This window comes from Podarcis bocagei, assembly GCF_964188305.1.
Source record: "Podarcis bocagei genome assembly, chromosome: 3".
Classification (NCBI taxonomy): Eukaryota; Metazoa; Chordata; class Lepidosauria; order Squamata; family Lacertidae; genus Podarcis; species Podarcis bocagei.
The window spans coordinates 74,983,925-75,002,986 of NC_138127.1; the positions used below are offsets into that span (position 1 = coordinate 74,983,925).

At 44.3% G+C, this 19,062-nt stretch overlaps 1 protein-coding gene across 3 annotated transcripts in view; it reads left to right on the forward strand.

The window, feature by feature from the left end:
• The window catches only part of SLC4A1AP (solute carrier family 4 member 1 adaptor protein), a gene marked incomplete at its 5' end in the record, with an annotated part of 22,995 nt that extends 8,743 nt beyond the window's left edge, over positions 1-14,252 (forward strand). The window contains 8 exons of one of the 3 annotated variants that reach the window (XM_081186410.1): positions 717-786; positions 1,434-1,623; positions 2,173-2,284; positions 2,784-3,012; positions 7,250-7,348; positions 8,189-8,244; positions 9,867-9,936; positions 12,266-14,252. In XM_081186410.1, coding sequence (XP_081042536.1) covers positions 717-786; positions 1,434-1,623; positions 2,173-2,284; positions 2,784-3,012; positions 7,250-7,348; positions 8,189-8,244; positions 9,867-9,936; positions 12,266-12,315 — 876 coding nt within the window. In that variant the 3' untranslated portion in view covers positions 12,316-14,252. The remainder of the gene's footprint in view (positions 1-716; positions 787-1,433; positions 1,624-2,172; positions 2,285-2,783; positions 3,013-7,249; positions 7,349-8,188; positions 8,245-9,866; positions 9,937-12,265) is intronic. The other 2 variants (XM_081186412.1, XM_081186411.1) reach the window with 2 other exon arrangements.
• Positions 14,253-19,062: the final 4,810 nt, after the last annotated feature.

Below are 19,062 nucleotides of genomic sequence, written 5' to 3' on the forward strand. Positions count from 1 at the left end.
TAATCATTCCTAAGAGTGTTCCTGCAGCGGAATATAAACCACTTTCCACTATCATGTTGTTTGTCTGGTATCAAATTTCAGAGGGGTAGCCACATTGGCATGTTCATTTGTCTAGAAAGAATCATTTTTTGGCCTTCTAAACTGAAGAAGCACAGAAGGAAAACACTTGATTCAGTGTGGCAAAAAAAAACTTAATAATGAGCCAGTGGCGATTATTTAAAATGTTTTCATACCACTGTATAGCCAAAGATTTCTAGGCATTTTACGTAAGTTCTCTTTCTTTCTTTCTTTCTTTCTTTCTTTCTTTCTTTCTTTCTTTCTTTCTTTCTCTCTCTCTCTCTCTCTCTCTCTCTCTCTCTCTCTCTCTCTCTCTCTCTCACACACACACACACACACACACACACACCAATTGCAGGTGGAAAAGTGACAGATAAAAAGCAAAGTTAAAAGACTGAGTTAAAATTTTCAATATACTTCGAATGCCTGGTTAAATATCTTTTAAAGGTTTTGCCTGACTTCCATAAGACAAGAAATTTGCAGCCAGGTCAGCCTCCCTTGGGAGAGCATTCCACAATTGGGTTGTTGCTACACTTCTTTGTATTTCTAGGCTTTTCACTTCGCCAGCATTTGGGAACACAAAAGGTTGCTACATTTTTATTTTAAAGTTTTGTAAAGCTATCACAGATGCTCATCACTTTTCAATTGTCTCTCTGTAGAGTGCAAAATTAGCCACAACTGAAAGAGAGCTCTCTGAGATAGCAGAGAAGCTGAAATCTTCAAAGACAAGTAAGGCCACATACTTTATTCAAATTTTGGGGTTGTCTGCATAGGAATAAGGCATAATTAATTAATTCGTAATATTAAGGGTATTTTGTTTCTGTCTTCCACAAATGAAAGACTTAAGCCAAGTGTAACATCATGATTAAAATTATTTAAAATGCCTAATACTTGCCTTTCTAAAGAAGCTGATCAAGTTAAAACTCTCAAATTCAGTTCTGTGGAAAGCATGTTACATTTAGTGGAAGGAAAACAAATTTCATTCTGGGATAAGGAGCTTCAATACGGGCAAGTGATAACACACTTTTGGCATAACATTCAACTTCCTTCTTTCAAGTCCTTTTCCAATCAGCAGCCCTAGAGATGTCCTTGAAAGTTAGTTATACATGCCTAGCAGTATGCCAAAGGAACCAGCTTTATCAGGCCCTTCATTTCTTTGTTTAATACTAATTCAATTTTTGCACAGATAAACCCTGCATTTTCCCAAATACAGTTACTAGATCAAAGAATTCAAGCACATCTGTAGTCTTAATTGTATTCATCTCAGAAAGTTGTATTGGGCATCTGTTCCGTGTCAGCTACTAAAATTTTGGACCACTACTACCCATAACTAAATTGGGATGGCATGATTTTTTCTGTATTTGTATTTCCTTTAGCACAATCGCATTCAGCAGCGCAAGATTCTTTGGACGAATTCATGACGGAAATAAAATCAGGATGTGCTTTAGACAGTGTGGCACGTAGAAAGCTTCATTTGCGGACTTTTGAGCTGAGGAAAGAGCAGCAGCGATTGAAAGGATTGATTAAGATTGTTACACCGGCTTCGTTGCCGGAGCTGAAATCCGAGTGAGTCTTCATTTTATGGAGTGGTAATCATTTTATATTTTCCTTGTTGAGCTATAGTTCTCTGATGACTACCCAAATATACATGCAGAGAAGTATGGAGATAGTGGGAGGCAGGTTTTGGCACTGGAACTTCTCAAAGAACTGGTTTCCAAGTCTATTTTGACGTACAATGCTGGTGAGCATTAATTGTGATTAATGGCAGTGCCAACACATAACCTTCAGTCCCCATGGATAGCGGCAGGGGAGAAAGGAATTCTTGTTTGAGAAGGGAGCCTGCAATTCTGTTATCTGTCCCTGATGGGCTTCATTGTCTCTGCACGAGCCCAAGGCCACACCGTGAGGTTTACAATGAGAAGGAACTTTTTAATGTGGAATCTCCACATGAGAGAGAGTGCACACAACCATAGTTCTACTGCTGGTCCTTCAGAATTTGATACTAAAGCTGTGTGTGTGCTACTTATTAATTATTTCAATTTCATTGTTCCGCATGGGACAATGACAATAAAGATATCGTTATTCTCTTCCCCTCCCTCCCCAAATGTTCTGTAGGTTTGGGAGTCAAGATTCGGAAACTCAGAACAAACCCAAAAAGCTGACTTTACCCATGTTTGGTGCCATGAAAGGAGGAAGCAAGTTCAGACTGAAAACTGGTACTGTGGGGGTAAGTAAAGATAGCAAAAGCTATGGGCTGACAGTAAGGCTTCTTAGCAGAATGGGAAGGGATGCCATTTTGACCATGTCCCATCTCCCCTGCTGCCCCCCAACATTTTGGAGTGTTGAGAGCAGGGGAGGGGGTAAGGGGAAATGGGAAATAGCTGGATATTGCTTCCCTCCCCATTTTGCTGATTTAATTTATTTATTTTGTCTAGTCAAAGCCATTGCAAAAGATAGGCTCTATTTAGAAGTTGGATGCATTAGGATGGGCATTCAAAGATAGTTGGATCACATCACTTCTGTGGCCACTAGGAGGAACTATTGTAGAAACAGTTCAGCTTTGGGCTTACTTAGTGAGCCTGTTTATGTTTCTACAAATCTCAGTAAGTACTTAATAACTACTGTTCAAAGGCACATTGCCTCATAGCATGGCAATATTCTGTTCCATATATCAGTGGCAGATGATATAAGAACTACGTTCATGGCAATTTTTGTTTGCCCCACAGAAGTTGCCTGTCAAGCGTCCAGATATACCTGTAAACCTATTAAAGATGAAAGATGAGGGGCCAGAGGAGGAGGAAGAGGAGGAGGAGGAAGAAGAAGAAATGAAGGCTGTAAATCAAGGAACACAAAACTCAATGATGCAGATACCAGCACAAGAAACAGTTAGACAGCATAAACGGCCTACCAGTTCTTATGATTGCAGCAGCGAGCAAATGGAATTTGTTCATGGAGGTTAGTCTAGTTCTGTTCCCCTTCATTTTGAGGTTCTTAGAAGCAGTAGCTGGGACTGTTGGAATGCTTGATATGTACTCCTGCCAACAACAGTTAGGTTCAGCTATGTTCATTTCCTTAAGTGCCTCTGAAAACCCTGCCCTGAAGTCTTTTGAAGAAGTATGGACTTCAAGAGCTTAGTACAGAAGTGCACATCGATGGGGTAAATTTCTTCCTCTGGGCTAAATGGTCTTGAGGCCTTGGGATAAATTGTTCTAGAGAATCTGTGGTACACTGCTGTCTTGGAGTGTTGGTTGCAGGTCTTTTGGACCAGCTCCCTTCCTCTTCAGCTGGCCAGGAGCTAGCATTTGTATGCTAACCACTGCTGTTGGGACTGTACCCTGTGACTTGCACCTAGTGCACATATCTGTGCAACTGGTTGCAAAAATGGCTGCCCTCATTTCAGACCATTTCAGAGGACTCTAGTCATGATAGAAAGCATAGGTTGCTCTATTCAGTCTCTCAAGAGCGGTGGACTCGTAATCTGGGGAACCGGGTTCGCGTCTCCGCTCCTCCACATGCAGCTGCTGGGTGACCTTGGGCTAGTCACACTTATCTGAAGTCTCTCAGCCCCACTCACCTCACAGAGTGTTTGTTGTGGGGGAGGAAGGGAAAGGAGAATGTTAGCCGCTTTGAGACTCCTTCGGGTAGTGATAAAGCGGGATATCAAATCCAAACTCTTATTCTTCTTCTAATGGTATGTGTAGAGCAGGCTTCCTCAACTTTGGCCCTCCAGATGTTTTGAGACTACAATTCCCATCATCCCTGACCACTGGTCCTGCTAGCAAGGGATCATGGGAGTTGTAGGCCAAAAACATCTGGAAGGCCGAGGTTGAGGAAGCCTGGTGTAAGCCATGAAGAACTCAGAGATATATTAGCAGCATTACTATTTTATAAGTGTTAGGTTCATTTTGAATAGGAATGTTTTCCTTGCAATGGTCTCTTTTTAAATTCAAAGTACCAAATTTCATAGGCATCTCCAAAGACCAGTGAAGCTACACAAATAATTATTGCATAAATTTCAAGGTAAATTTTCTTAGGTGATGGGGATTTTAGGTTCATTCTAGTGGGCACAGCACCTTCACACACCAAAATATTGTTATGAGGCTTTACAGAGCCTTACGTTCCCGCCATAATCCCTCACCCTTTGGGGAATGCACAGATCCTGCATTAGTTGATTTTGGGAGAAAGGATAAGAAACATGGACAGATCTTCCATTTTGCTTAATTGCCTGATACAGTGCCTGTGCTCAGACGGTAGCAGGATTGCTGTGGGTACTGTGTTTTTACTTGACTGGCTCAGACCTTCTGTGATTGTGTGTAGCACAGTGTACCTGCTTTGATAGCTCAAAGCAAGTGAAGTAGCAGGACTCTGAACATTTTGGATCCTCTGGCATTTTGCAGCATCATTGCTGTGTAAGCCTGTTTATAGATAGATAGATAGATAGATAGATACCGTATTTTTCGCCCTATAAGACGCACCGGCCCATAGGACGCACCTAGTTTTCAGGGGGGGAAATCAAGGAAAAAAATATGATTTCCCCCCCGCAGCTCTGGGAGCAGCGGACAGGCTGCACGCAGCCTGTGCGCTACTCCAAGACCTTCTCCCTGCTTTTGCGGGAGGTGGCGGAATTCCCCCACCTCCCGCAAAAGCCCACAGGAGCCCCACTTGACTCCTGCGGGCTTTTCGACTAGGAGGGAGAAGGGACTGAAAGGGCCAGTCAGTCCCTTCTCCCTGCTTGGGGAAAAGCCCCCAAGAGCCGCTTGCTCTTTAAAGGGTGCACGGCTCCTGCAGGCTTTTCTAGGAGGTTGGGGAATTCCCCCACCTCCTAGAAAAGCCGCGGAGCCACTTTAAAGAGCGCACGGCTTTTGCGGGCTTTTGCGGGAGGTGGGGGAATTCCCCCATCTCCTGCAAAAGCCCGCAGGAGGGAGAAGGGACTGATTCGGCCAGTCAGTCCCTTCTCCCTCCTTGGGGAAAAGCCCCCAAGAGCGGCGCGCTCTTTAAAAGGTGCACGGCTCCTGCAGGCTTTTCTAGGAGGTTGGGGAATTCCCCCACCTCCTAGAAAAGCCGGGGAGCCCCTTTAAAGAGCGCACGGCTTTTGCCTGCTTTTGCAGGAGGTGGGGGAATTCCCCCATCTCCCGCAAAAGCCCGCAGGAGGGAGAAGGGACTGATTCGGCCAGTCAGTCCCTTCTCCCTCCTTGGGGAAAAGCCCCCAAGAGCGGCGCGCTCTTTAAAAGGTGCACGGCTCCTGCAGGCTTTTCTAGGAGGTTGGGGAATTCCCCCACCTCCTAGAAAAGCCGCGGAGCCACTTTAAAGAGCGCACGGCTTTTGCGGGCTTTTGAGGGAGGTGGGGGAATTCCCCCATCTCCTGCAAAAGCCCGCAGGAGGGAGAAGGGAGTGATTCGGCCAGTCAGTCCCTTCTTCCTCCTTGGGGAAAAGCCCCCAAGAGCGGCGCGCTCTTTAAAAGGTGCACGGCTCCTGCAGGCTTTTCTAGGAGGTTGGGGAATTCCCCCACCTCCTAGAAAAGCCGGGGAGCCCCTTTAAAGAGCGCACGGCTTTTGCCTGCTTTTGCAGGAGGTGGGGGAATTCCCCCATCTCCCGCAAAAGCCCGCAGGAGGGAGAAGGGACTGATTCGGCCAGTCAGTCCCTTCTCCCTCCTTGGGGAAAAGCCCCCAAGAGCGGCGCGCTCTTTAAAAGGTGCACGGCTCCTGCAGGCTTTTCTAGGAGGTTGGGGAATTCCCCCCCTCGTAGAAAAGCCGCGGAGCCCCTTTAAAGAGCGCACGGCTTTTGCCTGCTTTTGCGGGAGGTGGGGGAATTTCCCCATCTCCCGCAAAAGCCCAAAGGAGGGTTGGAGAGCAGCGGCAAGGCGTCGCGCGCCTTCCTGCTGCCCCCCATCCTCTGGGGCTGGCGATGGGAGAAGTGCTGCTTTCCCCACCGCCAGCCTCAAACCCGGGTTGGAGAGCAGCGGCAAGGCGTCGCGCGCCTTCCTGCTGCCCCCCATCCTCTGGGGCTGGCGATGGGGGAAGCGCTGCTTTCCCCACCGCCAGCCTCAAACCCGGGTTGGAGAGCAGCGGCAAGGCGTCGCGCGCCTTCCTGCTGCCCCCCATCCTCTGGGGCTGGCGATGGGAGAAGCGCTGCTTTCCCCACCGCCAGCCTCAAACCCGGGTTGGAGAGCAGCGGCAAGGCGTCGCGCGCCTTCCTGCTGCCCCCCATCCCCTGGGGCTGGCGATGGGGGAAGCGCTGCTTTCCCCACCGCCAGCCTCAAACCCGGGTTGGAGAGCAGCGGCAAGACGTCGCGCGCCTTCCTGCTGCCCCCCATCCTCTGGGGCTGGCGATGGGGGAAGTGCTGCTTTCCCCACCGCCAGCCTCAAACCCGGGTTGGAGAGCAGCGGCAAGGCGTCGCGCGCCTTCCTGCTGCCCCCCATCCTCTGGGGCTGGCGATGGGGGAAGTGCTGCTTTCCCCACCGCCAGCCTCAAACCCGGGTTGGAGAGCAGCGGCAAGGCGTTGCGCGCCTTCCTGCTGCCCCCCATCCTCTGGGGCTGGCGATGGGGGAAGCGCTGCTTTCCCCACCGCCAGCCTCAAACCCGGGTTGGAGAGTAGCAGCAAGGCGTTGCGCGCCTTCCTGCTGCCCCCCATCCTCTGGGGCTGGCGATGGGGGAAGCGCTGCTTTCCCCATCGCCAGCCTCAAACCCGGGTTGGAGAGTAGCAGCAAGGCGTCGCGCGCCTTCCTGCTGCCCCCCATCCTCTGGGGCTGGCGATGGGGGAAGCGCTGCTTTCCTCCACCGCCAGCCTCAAACAGCAGACTCTCCTGGCTTCAGCGGAAGCAACGCGAAGCCTCCGGAGCGCAGGCTTCGGAGGCTTCGTGTTGCTATCGCTGAAGCCAAGGAGTCTGCATTCGCCCCATAAGACGCACCCACATTTCCCCTTCATTTTTGGAGGGGAAAAAGTGCGTCTTATAGGGCGAAAAATACGGTAGATAGATAGATAGATAGATAGATAGATAGATAGATAGATAGATATGAAAACTAATTTCATTGGATAAAAGCTATTATAGTATAGCATTGATCAGCTTTTTGAAAAAAATAAAGGCAGTTTAATTGTAAGTTGTTAGAATTTGTTAAGATTTAATCTGCTAGTTCTGTGTTCATTAAAGAATCTGGTTGGCTAAGTCTGTGGGGTTCCATTTTTCTTTTACAGGAGCTCAGCCACAATCAGAGCCTTTGAGCAAAGATACAGTGACGCCAGAGTGCAGCTCCCCACTGAATAAATCACAGAAGAAGCCACAAGGTGAGCCAGGTGAGTACGAGAGAAAAATGGATGACGGCACTGGTAGATGCAATCATATTCTGTTGGTTTGTACAGTTGGAGTGGGAAAATATATTTTAATACTTGGAACATCTTGCAATATAAGATAGCAGTTCCTTCAGCTTGTTTTCTGAACATCTAATCTGTTGTAACAAATAAAACCACAATGCTTAAATAAAATAATAATCCTGATGAGATACTTTCCTTTTGGCAAAATGCATAAAGAAATTATTTAAATGATCATTGTGTGAAGTTTCCTAGTGAGTTAAGAAAGTTGAAAAAGGGGTTTTTTATAGTAATCATATTTTTAAAGGATGAATACTTTTCATTCAAAAACAAGTAACAACAAAATTTAGAAGGATTAAATTTAGAAGGATTAAAATGTATTAAATTTAAATAAGTAGGATGGATTTGTTAAAATTTGGAAGACTAATAAAAATTAATATATTTTAAAAGATTAGAAGGAAAATGAACAGCACATTTGGAATGTCTCCTTTGTAGTGCTAGGCACATAACTAAAATATTCAAGATTTTCTGGAGAAATGGGGAAAATAGCAAGCAATACTTGGTTTAATATAGCACTGCTACAGGTATCAAAATTGCTAACCTTTGTAAGATACACCCCAAAAGCAGTTTTGCTGTCCTGGATGTGGCTTGGGTACATTTTGTTGGTAGGGCCTAAGGAGCTGCGGTGCTTAATTTTAACAGCTCCCTGGCCATTTTTTTAAAAAAAAAATTACATAGGGGATTTATTTGTCTGAAATTTGTTTTGAATAATTTCTCTAAATAGAGTCGGCAGCATTAACATAGTTTTTCTTATTTTTTTCCTAGCACCTGAGACATCTGCAGGAAAGTCCAAGAATAAGAAAATGAACATTGCAAATACGGTGAGTTGGAGGAACTAAAGCATATAAATAGGATGAAGTGCACTGTAGCATACTGCATTCCCTACCTGGTGCATTCACAGAATTGCTTGATGCTTGATTTATGGGAGATGGTGTCCATAAGAGGATAAGGAAAAGATAAGACAGTGCTAGTGCTGTGTTCTCTGGCACCCGTGCAGTCCTCCTGACTTTGCAGAAGGCATTGCTGTCTTCTTGTGCACTGTGTGTGGCATAAGTATTCAGGCTGCTAGTAGTGGAGTTGGGCACTGTTGCCTTCTTGTGCTATTGTGCTTATTGCTATTGTGCTTATTGCTGGGGCGGGTCAACCGCCAAGTCAAAAGCAGCTTGGAGGACCTTTCTTTGTTCTCACTGGCCACATGCAGCAGCAGTTCAGTTCGTTGGTGAGGCCGTGATCGTATAGTGGTTAGTACTCTGCGTTGTGTGTCTCATGTCAGGCTGATAGATACTGTGCTAGTACAGGGACGTCCAACTCCCAAGAGACCGCGATCTCCCAGAATAAAAAGCTGGCAGCAATCTACCCTTGGGGGGGGGAAACAAAGTTGTTGACCTCCTTTTTTTAGGGGGGCAAATCAGAGTTGTTGAGCTTTTTGGGGGGCAGGTCAAAAAGTCTCTCACCAGAAGATCACTACCAGCGATAGCTCCATCTGCCGCTTTTGTGATCGTATGCAAATGAAGGAGGGGGCAGGGCCAGATGTTGCAGGCCCCCCCCCTGCGCACGGAGGAAATAGAGCCCGCTAGCTGCCGGGGATCGACCAGTCGATTGTGGTCGACCAGTTGGACATCCCTGTGCTAGTACTACTGGTAGATAAGACACAGTTATGAAAAGGTATAGCTGCTGATTATTTTGGAATGGTAGCACAACTCATAAGTTGCAGGAAGCTACACCACTTAATTATAATGCAAATAATTTTGAGTTTTCTTAATACTAACCTGGCAGTGCTTTAACTTTCTCATCTAATAGAAATCATTGGCAGGGCATTGCAGCCAACAAAACTATATGCAGCCAGGCAACAACTGTTGTAGGGGGAGCAGGCTTTGTGCCAACAGTATCGTTCTGTTTTATTATAAGTAACATTAGATTCTCCACTATAGCATCAAGTATAACCATATGATGTTTGTGTTTGTTAAACTCTTGTTTGTCTTTTGTCACAAACTATCCTCTTTAGAAAGTCTTAAGAAAACCCTCTTTGCATAAAGAAAGTGGGGGAAATGGTTTCAAACCTAACACGTCATTCTTTGGCCCAAATAGCCCCTCAAAGCATTTTACAACCCAATCATAAAGTAGAATCTGTCTAAAGCAATTTGAGTTCATGTTCTCAAGATAGTCACACTAAGATATTTCCCCAAGTTTAATAATAATAATGATAATTAATTAATAATTTATTATTTATACCCTACCCATCTGGCTGGGTTTCCCCAGCCACTCTGAGCAAAATATTAAAATACATGAATGCATCAAATATTAAAAGCTAGTAGTAATAATAATTTATTATTCAAACAAGTGCTAGTAGAACCTTTTTAAGGGGGTGCATGAAGTTGTGCAGCAGAAAGAGGGAAGGGAAATGTTAGAATTACAAAGGATCTTTTTTTAATCTATTCTGCAGTCTCAACGCACTCTGTCCTCAGAATATCCAGAAGATGACCCAGACTACTGTGTGTGGATGCCACCTGAAGGTAATTTATAATTTTCCAAAATCATGTTTGACCTGATCTGTTTGAAGACAATGCAAAATAGGGGACTTGGGTTGCTGAGAAACAGAAGGGGGTGCATGAAGCTGTACAGCTGAGGAGAAGGCAGCATAGAGACAGGCACTTGAAATGTCTTGCGTGTGGAGTAGTCTAAATAATTTTGCACCACAGAGTCTCTAAATCTGCTCACCTTTCTCTTGCTGAAGTATAGGGCAAGCAGGACAGCATCAGGACTAGTCCTGCACACTGATACTACAGTTTCTTTGCTATCCTATGTAATGCGGGCGTGGAAGAGCAAGCACAAGCAAATAAAGGATCTAAGCTTGCTCTGTCTGAATGAAGACTGACATTGGACCTCAGTTCTCCAGATCCCAGAACATTTCTGACTACATTATTGCTGTTTTCTCTCTGCCTGCCTTCCCACTATCCTACTTGGGTCATGCTTTTGCCCTTTGCCCAGCTTGGCCAGAGATAAAGGCAGCAGTGGTGGCACCTGAGGTTTAGGGAGGACACAAGCATACAAAGGGATCCAGTGTGCAGACAGAGTACCCTGTGCAAATATGTGCTGCAAAGTTCTATCCCTAAGTCATGCTGATGTACCTGCTGGTGGTAGATGTTTCTCAGGTATAGAACATCCTCCGTCATGGCTTGAAGTACTGCTTTAGGGGGAACAGGGGACGGGCGGGTGTGGAGGACCGCCTGGTCCTGAATGTGGTAACTGTGCCCCTGAAGGACCAGGTGCACAGCCTAGGAGTCATTTTAGACTCACAGCTGTCCATAGAGTCAGGTTAATTCTGTGTCCAGGGCAGCTGTCTACCAGCTCCATCTGGTATGCAAGCTGAGACCCTACCTGCCTGCAGACTGTCTCGCCAGATTGGTGCATGCTCTAGTTATCTCCTGCTCTACGTGGGGCTACCTTTGAAGGTGACCCAGAAACTACAATTAATCCAGAATGCAGCAGCTAGACTGATGACTGGGAGTGGCCACCAAGACCATATAACACCAGTTTTGAAAGATCTACATTGGCTCCCAGTATGTTTCTGTGCACAATTCAAAGTGTTGGTGCTGACCTTTAAAGCCCTTAATGGCCTCGGCCCAGTATACCTGAAGGAGTGTCTCCACCTCCATCATTCAGCCCGGACGCTGAGGTCTAGCGCCAAGGGCCTTCTGGCAGTTCCCTCACTGCGAGAAGTGAGGTTACAGGGAACCAGGCAGAGGGCCTTCTCGGTAGTGGCCCCCACCCTGTGGAATGCCCTCCCATCAGATGTCAAGGAAATAAACAACTATCTGACTTTTAGAAGACACCTGAAGGCAGCTATCTTTAGGGAAGTTTTTAATGTTGATGTTTTGTTGCTTTTTTATTCTGTTGGGAGCCGCCCAGAGTGGCTGGGGAAACCCAGCCAAATAGGCAGGGTATAAATAATAATAGGGTATTAATAATAATAATAAGAAGAAGAAGAAGAAGAAGAAGAAGAAGAAGAAGTGCTTAGAATTACTTAAGCGGTCAGGTAGAAGGAGAGGGGAGTTTGTATGTTCCAAGGTCTCCAACTGGAATGCATAGTTATCAAGAATGCTCATCAATCAATTGAAGTAAACAAATGCAACTTAGAATTTTCTTGCCCCAGATGCCCTTGTTTGATACACTACCTACATATAGTGTAGAGATTACTTAGGTGTACTTAAAAGTAGCAGTGCTGCTGAATTCCTCTGATTAGTCTTGTATTGCGAGCAACCTCCATTCTAAGAGTTATTTTTTGAAATTTCTGCCTTTTGTAGAACAAGATTAAAAGCCAGCTTTATGAATAGGCTGAAACATTGTATAAGCCCAGATATTTTTGCATCCCTTGCAGTTCCTTACCTGCCTCCCACAGGTCCAGCCAACCATTTCACTCCCTTTTTTGGCTTTGCAAATGTCCTTTTGCTTCTCACATACTTGCTCTGTGTCCCCATGAATATTCCTACACCTTTAGTTACTTCCAACCTCTGCAGAATAATGTAAAAAAACAAGAACAAACCATCTACCATTAGTGGAGGTCACACCTGGATGATGTCTAATATAAGTCCCCATCTCCCTCTCCTTGAAATGGACATTGACCTGTTGCATAACCAAAATATTGCACCTCTACTGAACCCCATGTCAGGAAAGTTTTACACTGCTTGTGATTAACTTAACACGCTGCCAAGTATGTAGGGTCTAGGTGACTGTGACTTGTCGACTATTTCTGTTTCTCTGTATATTGTTTTCACTCCTGGGCACAAGAGAGTTTTTTGAAAAGGGAAAAAGAAACACTCTAATCTTCCTCTTTTGATGCAGGTCAAAGTGGTGATGGTAGAACTCATCTGAACGCAAAATACGGCTATTAAACTTCAGGTGTTGGCTTTGAGAAGTGAAGGACTATAGTACCGCAATCACTACAGAGTAGAAGACTCCATTTACATGGCAAGCAACAAACTTTTCCTCATTGTGTTTAAATTCCTTTTAATGATTCCTGAGCCTCGCCACACATGCTTCTTCCCCCACTAAACGTGAATTTGTGTATATTGTGCATCAAAGTGTGTATATAGTAGTGAAAGCTATGTATTTACAAAGCAAACTTATCTATAACAAACCTGGCTTTTTACAATAAAAACTTAAGAATCCAAGTGCTTTTCTTTCCATTACAAGTATTGGGGTGGGAAGAAGGAAATCACACTGGAGAGATCCAGGCTCAAACTTCTGTTTAGCCAAGAAACTCACTATAGGACTGCTTTATTTATTATGAGTTTCATATGCAGAAGGCAGTCAAGTGACACTCATTTTGTTGTGTATGGCAATCCTGCATATGTGTATTTTGTTACATGTACATAGCTGATTTTAGGAGGGTTTCTCCCTATTTATTCCAACATAGACCTCTGCTCCGCTTCCCGATTCCCTCAAAAATACAATTGCAAACAGTAGCCTCCAGATGGAGCTGCTCAAAGCCAAGCTATGTTTAGTTTTATTCTCCCTTTTATAACTTTGGTGTTGGGTTTCTGTGAAGGTTCTCCCTTTCGCCTCTCATTACCAAGTGAAATTCGTACACATTCATATACTGTAACTTTATTATATTCACAACCTGCAAGGAAGAAATGTCTTCATCATTAGAAGTTTAGACAATTTCAATCCTATCGTTTACCATTTATAAAATGCTCTTGTTCAGAAGTATATAATTTTCGTATAGTCCACTTTATACACGCGTGCACCTATGTTCTTTTTAACTTCTAGTTGCCTAGGAAATGCACTCTTTTTTGTAGAGCTCTTGCGTTTCCCCTAGGGGTAGAGCAGCAAAGACCATGTCTTAAGATATGTAAGTTGAGAGTGTGTGGCTCAGAAAGAGTATATGCCTTTCTGTATAATGTATAATGTCACAGCTTCAATCTTCAGCACATCTAGTAAAATAATAATATTGATAACCTGGGTGTAGGAGGGATGAGGAAGATATATGTACGTTTAGGGGTACTCTCATTTTCCTACTCATATTGAAATACTGCCCCTCAATGAGGCCAAACTTAGATTCACAAAATATTTAGGGATATGCGCACCCCCAGAAAAAAGCATTGTGTGACATATGAGTCACTGTGAAAGATGCTTTATCATCAGTTCTTAAAGGTATAATCTTGGTACTGTTAACAGTGGAATTCAGCTGACTCAGACTGAAGGGAGCTTCCACAAATACATATTTGTCCATCCCCAACTAACCAACCCAGACCAGTTAAGATTTACATGATCACTCGTATAGTTTATAGTAACATGCTTCAACCACCTTAAATGGTAAATACATATCACATGACCTTGACCAACCCATATATTGGCAGCAGTGCATCTAAATTTCGCACAATATTGGGAATTCCATGTGGTCAGAAATCTTAAGTTAAAAGAATATTCAAAATACGTTGCTATAGCTTTCCCTCCCCAGTTCCAGTCAAAGCACGGTGCAAACATGGCTCACAGAAGATACTCTAGCACTGGTTTAGCAGATTAGACACCCATAGTATTGAAGCAGTGCAGGTGTGATTTGGTGAGGGGAAACTGGCTTCAGGTGAAGCATGTCCTCTCGGCCCAATTCTTTTAAGTTAGAAGTGAGACAATTGCAGCAATCCAGACATTGGGCTCCAACTCCCATCTGACCCAGCCAGCATAACCAATTGCCAGTGTGGACAGGAGTTGTAGTTCAGTGTTTGGAAGGCCAAAGATTCCCCACTTCTGCACTAAATGAATATCAGACACTGTCTTTTCGGTGCCTACTGAAGACCCTGTTCTTTCAATAAACCTTGTAAGTTGAGATCTTTGCCTGTCTTTGTCTGTATTGGAATTGTTCTTGAGAAGTTTGATGACTTCTTGTGTGCTGCCCTGGACTCATTTGGGAGGAAGGGTGGGATGCAAATGTAATGACTAAATAACACATCCCATTCCTGGATGGCTTAGCATTCTGTTATGCTCCTGCTTCTCTTACACAACAGGGGCTGCCAGATACCTTTGTCTTTCTGCCTTCTGTGAGCTCTGCTTCAGCTAACTCACCCACTTCCAGGCCACAATTGTAGCCGGAAGCTGTGTAACGAGAGCACAGAGTTAAATGAAAAGGAGACGGAGCTCCTGGTCGCCTATAGCACAACTCTGCACAATATTACTCAGCAACCTCATCCATCAGGAAGGAAATGGAAGCCACCTGGAGCCCCACAGTAAATGAGGAGGAGGAGAAAAAGTTAGTGGCTGAACATTAACATGGGGTAAGAGGACCAGGACTGAGATTAATCCAGACAGCAGTGTCCCTGGGTTAAATAATACCCACTGATCATTCCAGACTTTGTTTACTTAAATATTTATAAAATACTATGCCGTACCAAAGATGATAGATTAGAACTGTGCTTTTGGAAGGGTCCTTTTTAAAATGAGTACTAGGGAAATTCATGTTTAGGAAAGAAGATACTTGTCTCGAGCCAGAAGGGTTGGATCATTAAAAGCAGAGCAAGCAGGAACAGACAAATGTAGCAGACCCCTTTATTTGTGAAGGTACTTAAGTCAATAATGTGTAATCTTGCCTGTTAGTGGCAAATTGCCATCCAGACACTTTTCAGGCCTATTGATACTCTGCTGTAAGTAAAATGGTACTTTGCTGTCCATACTAACTGCTACCCATTAAACTCTGATCACATGGGCTTTGTTTGTCCTTTTGCATACAAACTTCTGAAATCTTCTGAAACCTAAAAGTGTGTGTTTCATAGCTCTGCTTTTTCCTCCCATGTGAGTGGGTGGGAAGCTGTTATTTCAGAACCCTTTAAACAACCAGTGTGAATTTCACCCTCATAAATTTTCATCTCCCTCTGTTAATAAAATAAGCATATATTTTTCTTAAAAACAATTTGGCTTTACTGCTTTGACCTTTCCACAAACCATGAAGGATTTATCGTTGACTCAAAACACATCTCCCCAACCCAGAAGGGAAGCTAACTTCTAAAATGCTGTTTTTGTAAGGCTAGGTTTGGAAATGTCAAGTGGGCAACCAAATAGCATGAATCATAGGAACCAGTTCAGCAAGCAGAGAGCAATGTGTGTGCAATTAACACTAAAAGAGGTAGAATTTCATTGTATACTGAACAAATCCTTTTATCAGCTGGCATCTGATCTTCAGTTTAGCTTAGTGTTATTAGGCTTTTATACGTCTGAGTTTAATTCTGCCCTTCCTGTTAAAACTCTGCTGTTCAAAGTATGAAACATATTTCCTACAGCAGTGTGAAGGGCAACTAGGAGATGCATGAGCTCATGGCTGACAAGCAACCCTTCCCTCCTGAAGCTCATGTTTGGTGTAAGTCTTGATAGGCTAGTTTTACCTTCCCTTGTCCAAATAGAAAGGGCTGCATGCATTTCCATCTTTACAGACTGATGGACTAGTTCAACAATTCCCTGTATGCTAAGGGTATATCCCCTCTCCCCATCAAAGTCACACTTGTGAAACAGTGAAGCACTATAATTGACCCAAACAACTCCTTTTCCTAAAATAAAAATTTGGTACAAAACTACAAAAATAAATAACAACAGCGGAGAGAAAATAATTATCCATAATGTAATCAGGTTCAAAGTTGTATGGAAAGTTCATCAATTGACCTTCATTCAACCCAGAATACTCGGCCACAGTTCTCTGTATGTGACCAGAAGATTTCTAGCATTCCCTTCTTCAGTAGTGTATATAATAAAGGTAAAACATGGGTGGTGCTGTGGTCTAAACCACTGAGCCTCTTGGGCTTGTCAACAGGGTGAGCTCCTGTTGCTCTGCCCCAGCTCCTTCCAACCTAGCAGTTCAAAAGCATGCCAGTGCAAGTAGATAAATAAGTATTGTAGTGGGAAGGTAAACAGCGTTTCCGTGCGCTTTGGCACTCGTTGCGCCAGAAGCAGTTTAGTCATGCTGGCCACATGATCCGGAAAGCTGTCTGTGGACAAACGCCGGCTCCCTCGGCCTGAAAGCAAGATGAGTGCTGATTCCCATAGTCGCCTTTGACTAGACTTAACCGTCCAGGGGTCCTTTACCTTTTTTATAATAAAGGTATGTCACGAATCCTGGAAATCCAGGAATTTGTCTTGATTCAGATTCTTTCTTTAGTGCCTTGATTTTGTGTGCTCGCTTTTCCATGAGTGCTAGATTCCAAACCTCATGATACCAGCAATGGAAGAAACTGACTGCAGGAGATCTCCAGTTCTTGGTGATCCCAAGTCATGGAGCAACAAAAAGAAAGGCTGCAAGATCTTTATAAATTACTGATTTAGGCTGCCCGTCAAAGATGAGCAGCGGTGTCATCTATGGGTCAGAGAGAGTAGGAGTTGGCAGGTCATTTTATCGATTTCTTGGAAGACATCCATCCAAAATGGAGACGTATCTTCACACAACCACCACATGGGGCTAATGGGTCCCACTCCCCACAGTCCCTCCAGCATCATGGTGAGAGCATATTATTTTTTCTGTGGAGGGCGAGGAGATTGATGTGATAGCAGTACTTCTTGATAAGGGTGGCTGTTCTTCAATTAATAAGAAAGCAACAGTAGAACTGTGCAGGAGAAAAACTGTGACACACACAGCTGCTGTGTTGAAACATCAATCCATAGGATCAAATATATGGAGCCCAAGTTGTCCTCCCGTGCAGAATCTGACATCTGGCCACTCCAGAGCAACCATTGGTGCTACTTCATATGCATCCCAGATCATGTGTGGTTCTGCTGATGAACTGCACAAAGAACTTTTCCAGCAGAAAGCTAATGGTGGCATATCCATATGGCATCCTGTTGGTTAACCCTGTAGCTAGCAGTCCCGGTGCAACTGTGTAGAGGGAATATATGGGACTGAACTGGATACCTTTGCCTGCATTCTGCAAGCAGAATGGCCTGCTTTCGTTACTACAGCACAGATGAAACTGACTGTCCCTGAAGTAGCTAAAGTCAGTTGACAAGGATCAGGGTGCCGAGCTATGGGCTGAAAAATGAGTTGTTAGAGACCGCAAGATAGGACTGCCATATGTCTGGATTTTCCCAGACATTACTGGTATTTCAAAGGTGGAATTGATGGCTGGGGGGAATTTCCGAAAGGCGGCGCTTTGTCCTGGACTTAGGCAAGTCAATCAAAAACTCACGATTGCTCAATAACTTTGGGGTTTTCCTTTAAAAAGCTCAACACATGGCTTGCTTCTCTTAGGAGAGCACGTTCCTGCTACCTCCAGATAATCTGCCCTGTGTCTGAAGGCTGCCACAAATAAATAACCATGTCAATGTGACATGACAAGAAATTTACAAAAGGCTGATTTTAAAAAGGCATGAATTACAGAGCCAATGATTTGCACAGGGTATTTATATCGGGATTCTGAACATGCTTACAGAGAAGAAGTTCCATGGATTCCAAAAGAGCAAAGAGCCATCTACCAGAAGCACACAATGTCCCACTGGTTTGTGCAAAACACCTTCATGAAGCAGTGAAGTCTGAGTAAGGGAAAGAATTTAGAGTTTGTTGAGAGAGTGAGAGGTGGCAGCTGGGCAGTTAAGGAGACAGTTGAGGATAGGCGTTGCAGAAAGTAAAACCTAGTGAGCCAGGAATGTGGGGATTTTCCTCATAAATGAATTTAATGAGAAATAATGGGTTTGTATAGCTGATGAATAGAAAGGATGCAAGTTACCTCTGCGAGAACAACTGGATGACCAGTTGATGGAAAAGACTAGTAGGCAACATCCTGTCCACCTGTGGATATAAATTTCATCTGACTGCTAATTTCCTGGGCTTTGAGACCTTTGGTAGAGAAAACCAAAAAGAGAAGCTCAGACTTAGAATGTCTGTATAATACCGGGTTGTGGGAAACTTCGTTGTAAACTTACACTGCAGGGTCTGTTATTTTTCACAATGGAGAGATGGAGATCAAATTCTGCATCCAAAATGGCAGAATTTTGCAGCATGTGTATCTTGCACGTTTGTAAGCCTAGGAAACCTATTTAACCCTCATGTTAAATCCTGCAGAGAGCTCCCCGAGGTCTCAGGCGGAGAAGGGATTTCTTAGTCCTCCTGGCCTGAGATCCTTTTCACTGAGATGGCAGGGCTAGAACCGGAAATCTTCTCCCATGCAAAACATGAGCTCTTCCTGTACCACTGAGACCTTCCCCGTATGTTAACCCTTCATCATCTGTTTTGTTGCTGTTGTCCAATTAGAAAGGGACAAGTCATAAGGGATGATACTGAACCCCTCGACCACAAACCCTCACAGCTAGAAATCCTAAGCATCCATTCCTGTCTACACTGAGATTTATTTCTTACAGCTCACTAGCAGTTCTCTGTTGGTGCACTGTTTAGGGATTCCTGGCCTGGCAAAAAGCTTATTTGGCCAGCAACTGGGACAGAAATAGGGCACTGAACATTTCCTGCCAATCAGGTGAGCAATGAAGGAATCCTGAGTCAGCCCAATGATAAGCTCAGAATGTGTTAAAGGAAGGGAAAATTCAGAAGGTTTCTACAACAAGCAGAAGCTGTTGGAGCTGCAAGACTGTTAGCATTTTGCAAAAGCCCCAAAAGGAGCAGCTTGTTGTAAACCAGCTGGTTCCACAACATAACACTCATAGACAAGATG